Here is a 9,105-nt window from a genome sequence, read left to right as displayed (position 1 = left end):
CCTTTAGCTAATCCGGTGGGTTTGGGAGATATTGAGGGAATAAAAGAAATCTCTGAATGCTTTCCTCAGCATTAGTAGCACGCTGTAAATTGGAGAATATTTTCCCCCATCTGAAATGTTGATTACACTCTACCTCGATTCCAAGACATCTTGGCTTCCTAGAGAGGTGTAGGTGAACACTGACCAACACGCATGCCTCTCAGGGTATTTTCTTGATTACATAACTTATCGAAAAGATAGGTCAGCTCTGGCGAGGTCTCCCTAACACATTTTTCTCTAGTTTTGGTTGCAGGATGACCTGGTCGCATGTATGCTGATGTGAGTGGCCTTGGGAAGAAAGCAATCCTATCCCCTGCTTAAGGAGCTCTGAGAGAATAAACAAGGATAAGTATAAGGAGGTCAGTTGTCTCTGGGTGCAGAGCTTCATCAGCAAAGCTCCAAGCAGCTGATCACTCCGGGTCACCCAGACCTGGGAGCCTTTGCTGTGGGCCTCTCTCCTTTTAGCACACTCAGGCACACTGAACTTCCCTTCTACTTATGAAATTTATTATCCATTGTCAAATCTTACTTTCTTGGGTACTACTAGCTTTACACATGAATTTTCTGCATGCAGAGCCAGCTTTCCTTTCTCCCTTTCCCCATCTGTAACATCATTCAAACAGGCGGTCAATATGACAATGTGTCAATAAGTTTCAGGATGTTTGTTTCTTTTGGACGGACATACATCCACCAGCTCAGTGTGTCTCGCTCTATCTCTCTGTCTCTCTCCTCTTTCGTACAAATATACACCGAGCCTCTCACATTATGTACAGATAAATGTCCTGCAGGACTCCCTAGTTCAATGTCAAGCTGGGCAGAAGTGGAGCAAGGGTGGAGGGCAAGCGTGAGGTATGCGGGCGGGCGGAGACCCTTTCCGGCCAGCAGAGGGCAGCCGAGGGGAGGTGCTGGCGCGCGAGGGCTGAGCGGAGCCTCGCCTCGCTCCAGCAGCCTCAGCCTCAGCACCAGCCGCGGCAGAGCCAGGAGCGCAGCCACTGAGGGCAGCGGCGGCGGCGGGAGCGAGGCGCGCAGCGAGGAGCGGCGCGGGCGGGAAGCAGCAGCCGCCGCCGCCGCCGCCGCCGCCGCGACGGGCAGCCGGGCTCGCGGGCAGCCGGCTCGGGCCCCTGTTCGCTCAGCTCCGTGTCCCCGGCGCCGGGCGGCCGGCGAGTCTGGAGCCCGCGCCGTCGCCGGCCGCGTCCTCCGGACATGGAAGGAGGCGGCAAGCCCAACTCCTCGTCCAACAGCCGGGACGATGGCAACAGCGTCTTCCCCGCCAAGGCGCCCGCGACGGGCACGGGGTCGGTCGTGGCCGAGAAGCGCCTGGGCACCCCGCCGGGGGGCGGCGGGGCCGGGACCAAGGAGCACGGCAACTCCGTGTGCTTCAAGGTGGACGGCGGCGGCGGCGGCGGCGAGGAGCCGGTCGGGGGCTTGGAGGACGCGGAGGGGCCCCGGCGGCAGTACGGTTTCATGCAGAGGCAGTTCACCTCCATGCTGCAGCCCGGGGTCAACAAATTCTCCCTTCGCATGTTTGGGAGCCAGAAGGCGGTGGAGAAGGAGCAGGAAAGGGTTAAAACTGCAGGCTTCTGGATTATCCACCCTTACAGTGATTTCAGGTGAGGACACTCAGTCGCCGCCCCACCCTTCTCTCCCGGCGCGCCCTCTAACACGCTTCCCAGCTCTGGGAGGGGGCGCCCGGGGATTCGGAGGGAGGGGGTGCCGGGCGGGCGGGGGTGGCGCCGCTGGCATCTTCTACTCGGGCTGAGCTGGCTTGACTCTTCTTCAACTAGTTTCCACCCAGAAGGGGATTGAATGATGAGTTCCTGTGGCCCGGGAAGCCCGGGGAGGCTCTCCCCCTTTGTCTCGTGAACTTTGGGGACAGATCGGACAAGAAGGCCATTGTGACCCCTGGATAGGAGGATGCTAAATTGTGCCAGGGAAACTTTTACTTTGGAGGTGAGAGTGTAAGGAAGCGGCCAAAAGTCGTCTTGAGGGTGCCACCCTTCCTCGTGCTGCTCCCCCAAGAAGTGGGTCCCTCCCCAAAGGGAAAAAGTCGCTCCTGGGGTTGAGGAGAGGTTAGGACAACCGGAGACAGTCACTCACAGGTCCTAGCTGTTCCAGCCGCCCTCATCCCTGGGGAGGGTTAATCTGTTTTTCATCGGTTTACAGGCACTGGGTATCCTCAATGCATTTCTTCAGCATAGTAGCTGGCAGGCTGAGGAAGGGTAATTTGCGCTTGGATAGTCCCTGACTTGAGATTTCAGTGGAGCTGGCGCTGCCAGATTGGACAAGAGCGTGACAGGAAGCGTCGAGTTCCTGAAACAGAGACAGGGAGCGTTTCCAGAGCCCCCTTCCTGAAACGGAGAGACACCCTTTCTTGACCTTGACTACAAGTCTATTTCAGAAATCTCTCCCGTTTTCCAGCTCGGGAAGAAGGCTAGGAGAGCTGTCAGCTGTCAGGGAAACTGCTTCAGAGACTTAAGACGTTTCCTGATCTTGTTTGTCGCTCAAGTATTTCTTCGGTTATAAGCATGTTTAGAGATTATCAAATGAAGGTCGTTAAGTAGATTCCCCTTGTTAGGTGTGCACACGCAGCAGCCGAGTTATATTAGCTCCTGAAGAAGGTTGGGCTTTCCATTTAAAATAACAACTAGGAACTCAGGGTGGCGTTAGTTATGTTTGTTTGTTTCTTTGTTTATTTATTTATTTAACTGAACTCTTTCGAAAAAGAATCAGCGAAAGGAGGATTTGTGCAAACTAAGCAGTTTTAATAGGCCTCTATTAAGCAGCAAACAAGTATAGTAATAAAAAGCAGATTACTTTGAGTTATGTTTAGAAGCTAAGGGAAATTGTCATCCATTCCAAGCCTTAATGGGAGCTGTCCACAGTGCTGAATGACATTAACTGTGGAAACCCGTACTCCTGCCACACAAAGCCTTGGGGTTACTGTCTTCACCTTCTCTGAGATGTATATACTGTCTCAGAAATCAGTAGGCTCTATTATTTATGCTAGAGTGAATGAATTTTAGGAAGTGTATAATTTTAAGGTTCTTATTTGCAAAACCACATAGCAAAGTCCAAAGGAGGACTAATGAAACCTACTGACATTTGTATAGTCGATAGAAAATTAAGAGTTTGACTTTGAATGTTAAAAGGATCTACTAAATAATCAAACATATTTCCTCCACTTGGAAGATGCTTAGAGAAACAAACTGATAAATGACCTTCTTCCAAGATATATAATATTGTCATGCTTGTAAGAATTTTAAAGGTTGAAATTAAGTATAGAATACTATCTTTCTCTGAATCCTCAATGGAAATATGTTGCAACACTTATTACAATTTTTTCATGAAAAAACTTTATAAGACAACAGCCTTCAGTATTAATAACAAAAATAAGCATGGTCTTTTTAGAAATATATTTAGTTTTGCAAATAGAATGTTAAACTTGAATCTCACACTCAATTAAGTGATTACATATAATACTTTTATTTTTTAATAATGTGATAAGACCGCACTTTTCAAAATGGTATCATATATCTAATAATTAAACTTTTACCACCTACTGGATGAAAACATAGGGTCACCTTTCAGGAATTGGAATAGTGTGCCAAAATATTTTGAATGAATTAATGAAAGTCATAAATTAGAGGTTTTCCACATTTTCCCAAGTAAGTCTTATGAGACAAAATATCTCTTTATAGATGTAAAGGCAACAAAAATGTTACTAAACAAAGGAAGAAATTAAAATAGGATAATGGTTCAATTTTGTCATGCATTTGAAAGAAATGAGAGATGATTAAATAGTGAACTAATACTGTAAGCAAATTCCAGTGTGAAGTAGTTTGGAATGTTTGAATAATTGCATAATTGCAGAAAGAAAATGACAGACATAAATTAAACATTATTATTTAGATTTCTAACGGAGATATCTGAAAAAATAGATTTAAAAATCATACTGACAGTATGTCTAAAACAACACACTAAGGAAGTAATCATATACTTATTTGCTTATGGAAGACATGTGCATCTTATTATTTCATTAATGTTTTTATATGATCTCAATACCAATATAAGATTTCTCAAAACCTACTAACATAAGGAAAATGTAATGTAAAAGCAAAAAAAGAAAGACCAAATTCTGACAGTATTTTTTTTTTTTTTCTGAAGGAAAAGCAATGTGTGAGTAATCTTTAACACAGTAGAGATGTTCTGGTCATGATCTGTTCACCTCAAGTCTCTTCCTGAAGAAGGCACTTTAAGGGAGATGTTTTGCTGATTCCTACAATGCCAAACTATGTTCAGTAATTTAGCTACTGAGAAAGTGACACCTAAGAAAACATTTCCATGGATGGAGATATTGGCGATAAAGATCCCCAAAGGGTTTTTTTCCTTGACACTTGCACGAGCCTTTGCATGGCCAGGCCAAGTTACTGGGTCTGTTCTGTGGTCAGCCCACACTGCTGATTGTAGCATGCGCCTGCTTCTCCAGGGCATGTCAGGACATTAACACTGAGGCTAATGATCTAGTTAGTATCCCTGCTCAGGATAATTTCTATGGCAGGTTCCTTCCCACTTCCCTCAGGGCTGCACTGCACGGCTGGGCTGTGCGCCCACTGTGACTCCTGAAGAGCTAGCTAGGCGCCTCTCACCCCAGAGGCCCGAGAGTGCTACCGCCCTGTCTGGCAGGTAGTTTTCTCTACCTCTGGTCTAAGTAGGGAAGAGGTGCTGTATTTCCCTTCTTTCTCAGGAAAGGATGATGTTAGAAACCTTAAGGGACTAGAGAGTCAAATACTGTCTATACTGTTAGAAAAACTGGGTGGAACCTAGAGAGTTTAGTTAACTTAAGGTTTTGTTTATACCATGGTCTCTGAGCACCCAAACTAGGGAAAATACAGTTGCTTAAAAAAGAAAATTATACTGCGGAGTGATGATATGGTCTCAGTCTTACTGAGTTTCGTGTGAACAACACATACACAAACATATTTAATTTGGAGGTTAAATATGATTTTTGTTTGAGATTACTAACAGTGACTGTATATTTGTTTAGCTTAAATTATTTAATAAAAAAAGTGACACTGGCCAAGTACTGTGCTTTCACAGCCAATCTGTCATTATGATACAAACATTCAAATGGATTGAAAGAATATTTAGAGTACTTTGTGGATGGTTTCTATTATGTGAGTAATTTACCTTAGGATAATTTATCACCAGACTATTTGCCATTTTGGGGATTCTGATATTATTTTGTTGGATCACCCTGACATAAGGGCTCTTTTAAAAATAATGCTTTGATTCCGTATATATATTGCCTGCCAACATCTTACCTGTTTGGTAAGGGAGGAAGCGATCTATCTTGACTTGTTATTTCTTCCACTGCTCTTCATCCATTAGTCTGAATAACTGTGTGAAAAGCTTATTGTGTCATAAGGTACACAAGGACCCTAGAGACCTGGACTCACTTCCTGAAGAAGTAACTTTCTGGGCTTCCATCTCTGCCTGGTGTTGCATCCATAACTGCACTGAGGTCAGAGGTCACCGATGTGTTCATTAGTGAAGAGGGCTTTACCCACATTACACAGTTAGTCAGAGAGAGACGTTTTGTTTCCGGGAGCTTCTCCCAAGGAAACAATTCAACCCTCTGGGGCTTAAGGACTAATTAGCCTACTGTTATGTTATCTTTGTGCTTAGTGTGCTCTGTGTTCTCCCAGCAATGCTCCTTTTCTTTGCTTTCCATGTCAACACAGCCAAAATTAACCAGGAGAATTTGTTTTTTCTCTGTTAGGTGAATCTTTTTATATTTTATAAATTCAGTTGAGTTTTTCTTCATGACTTTAGCAACTGTTAGGCTCAAAGTGAAATCATTGGAAAGCGTTGGAGGTATGAATTTTTTCAGTTACTTTTTCTTAGTAGACATATAAGTTATGAAACTTTGTTTTATTAAATGTTTCACTATTTAAGAGCATTGGTGATACTATAGTGATATGCTATTAATCTATTGCGAGATGTTTTTCTTGCTTTTTCTGAGTAACTTTCCCTTTAAACCTACTTTTGGTGACTTGGTATAACTTGAGAGTCATTGGGCAGATGCACTTTTACCAATTCACATTTCATTGTGTAGACTTGTATTTATGGACTTGAATCTTGATTAATGAATTTTAAATGCATTGGAATGATTATCATAGGCTCATTTAACAAAACTTAGTTCAACTATACCTGCTTGATCAAAAATCAGAAACCCAAACGTTACCAACACCAAAAAGCAACTTAAATAGATTTTGTAATTCTGCATTGTTCCACTCAATGATGTCCCAAGTCCCTCAGTGATGTCCCTCAGTCCTAAAGTGAGTGCAAGGCAAGCAAAATGTATCTTGCCATTCTGAGTGTAATTCTTGTTTCTAGCAGATAGTTCACATTATTAGAGAAAAAAATGGGGCTTAGGATGAGGACTTCTTTGCAACAACTACAATACAAATTATGGCCGACCATTAGCATTACGTGAGGAGTACTGAGCATTGTCAGGGTCTGTGACAAATTTTCACTTTATCATTTGTGTAATGAAGTAGCAAACTATGAATTAGGTGATATGTATTTTAGCAGCAGAGGTAGTGGTAATGAAGAAAAAAATCTGCATGCACTAGGAAAAAGACTATTTTAACTTACGTTAAGTACTTCTAAAAATAATTTCCTTTGTGAAGGCATCTTGATATACAACTTATACCATTATTTTTCCAGAAAAACATTCAGGAGAAAATGGTGATGCTCCCTGCTGCATCCTGGAATTTTCTGTTTTCATAAAATAAATCCCCACCCCACCCCACCCCCCCGCTCTCTCCCTCTCTCATGCGCGCTCTCACTCACTCTCTCGCTGTCTGCCGTCTCACTCTCTGTTATGCATATGTAACATAAACTTATGGGACATCTGTATATGAATATGTGCACGTAAACATATAGGTTGATCTTGATCACTTTTGAGTTGAGAATTTATCAGACAAATTTCACCAAACTTTGATTTCATGACCCTTTTCAAGTTTATTAGTTAATTCCCCTATAATGTTCTTCAACTGTTTCACTTAATAGCTGACCACTCATTTAAAACAAAATAGCAATATTATACATGTCTAGGATTTACAATTTGACAATCTTATTTTCATAGACGTGGTTTTATTTCCAAGACATTAGCTACAGAAGTAAGTCTAATTAGACACACAAAGTTAGCAGCTATATACAAATTTTGTATGTTCATGTTCGTTTCCAATATTTCAGTATTATAAATAGTGCTGCAGCAGACATCTTTGTGCATTGCTCTTCGTTATATTCGGGGCAGAATTCAGGGAATGGAATTACTGCCTATGAACATTTTAGAGATTTGTACATATGGATTTTATCAGTTAATACTGCCACCAGTTGAGCACTTCTTAAAACTATACTTGTAATATTGGTTCACCAATGTCGATTCTCCTGTTTATATATGCACACGCAGTTTTAGGACAGAAAGTCAAAATTGTCCTCCATTTATTCATCATAGAGTGGCAAGAGTGATCATAAAAGGCAAATAATGTTAACATTCTGCTTACAACCCTTTAGAGTTTTCCCATTAGTTTTAGAATACGTTTGACCAACCTTCCATGACCTACAAGATCTTGCATCATTTCCACTATCTGTGCAACCTCATCACATACCACTCACTCCCTCACTGGTTTCCAGCCACCTGGCTAAATTTTCAGCTCCTAGAACAAGCTGAGCTCTCTCCTGCCAAAGACACTTTGTGATGTTTAACCCCACTGCCTGAAATTCTATTTTCACTTCATCATTCTGCATCATAGCTAGTTTCTCCTTGTCTTTTGATTTTTGGTTTAACATTGTGACCACCCTCAACACCTTCCCCTCTATTTCATTTTCTATCTGGGCCTCTTGTTTCATTAGAATTTATAATTATGTTGTATGTTTGTCCTTCCACTAGAATTTAACCTCTGGGACCTCCTCAGTATCATTCAATTTTATGTTCCTAATGCCATAAAAATGTACATAGTAGACTTTTTTCCTGCTCAGCTTTTTTATTTCAACTTAGTGAATCTTTGCATTAGATGCTTTAGTTTTTAACAGATTTTTTGGGATATAAGTCACATACCATACAACTCATTCACTTAACATATGTGATTGAATGTTTTCTAGTATGTTGAAAGAGGAGCGCAACCATTACCACAATCAATTTTAGAAAATTATATCACTCCAAGAAGGAATCCCATATCCATTAGCACTCATTTCTGTCTTCCTCCTCTCCTGTCCCCAGAGCTCTCAGCAACCACTAATCTACTTTCTGTCTCTATAAGTTGTTTTTTTTTTCTTTTCTAATTCTAGACATTTCATATTAGTGGAATCACACAACATGTAGTTTTTTTTGTTATTGACTTCTTTCACTTAGCATAATGTTTTCAAGTTTCATCCACGTTGTGGCATGATTCATACTTAATTCCTTTTTTCGTTTCTGAATACTATTCAATTGTATAGTTATATCAGCTTTTATCTATTTATTCATCAGTTGACGGAAATCTGGATTGTTTTTCCCTTTTGGCCATTATGAATGCTGTTCATATGAACATTCTTGTACATTTTTGTGGTGTGCGGAGATATGTTTTCATTTTAGAAGTGAAAGTGCTGGGTCAACATAACAGATTTTTAATAAATATTATTGAATTAAAGGACAAAGAATTAATCTCCAACCAGGGAGTGTACACATTTAATCTTAGTATTAATAAATCCAGGTAAAGAAAGCTTTTTTCCCCCCTGCAGTAATACCTGGCATGCCCTCCCCACTGTCACCTGCAAGTACATGTCCCAACTATTACATTTCCCTGCCCAATATACAGATGACTAAATGAAATTGCAGGGAGGTTAAGCAGCATGAACACAGTGACATAGATAGAATGTGAGAACTGGGCCAGGAATTCAGCCCTTCTAAATCTTAATTCTGACACTCCAGCTCTTTTACTTAAGATCAAATAAGGCTGCTGGTACAAGTAATTCTCCAAACCTGCAGAAAAACATGGTGGAATAAACCTAATCATTTAT

The 9,105-nt window shown here is 41.6% G+C and overlaps 1 protein-coding gene across 1 annotated transcript in view; it reads left to right on the top strand.

Annotated features, from left to right (window-relative positions):
- Window positions 1–1,105: 1,105 nt before the first annotated feature.
- HCN1 (hyperpolarization activated cyclic nucleotide gated potassium channel 1) overlaps window positions 1,106–9,105 on the top strand; it is a 345,552-nt gene continuing 337,552 nt past the window's right edge. Inside the window, exon 1 of the mRNA XM_019736249.3 lies at window positions 1,106–1,649. Within this exon, the coding sequence (XP_019591808.3) occupies window positions 1,243–1,649 (407 nt within the window). The 5' untranslated portion in view covers window positions 1,106–1,242. The remainder of the gene's footprint in view (window positions 1,650–9,105) is intronic.

Source organism: Rhinolophus sinicus, chromosome 3 (assembly GCF_057876585.1).
Source record: "Rhinolophus sinicus isolate RSI-liver-muscle chromosome 3, RSI-T2T, whole genome shotgun sequence".
In the NCBI taxonomy this organism is placed as follows: domain Eukaryota; kingdom Metazoa; phylum Chordata; class Mammalia; order Chiroptera; family Rhinolophidae; genus Rhinolophus; species Rhinolophus sinicus.
The sequence above is the reverse complement of the archived record's forward strand: the minus strand, read 5'-3'. Positions and strand labels throughout refer to the sequence as shown.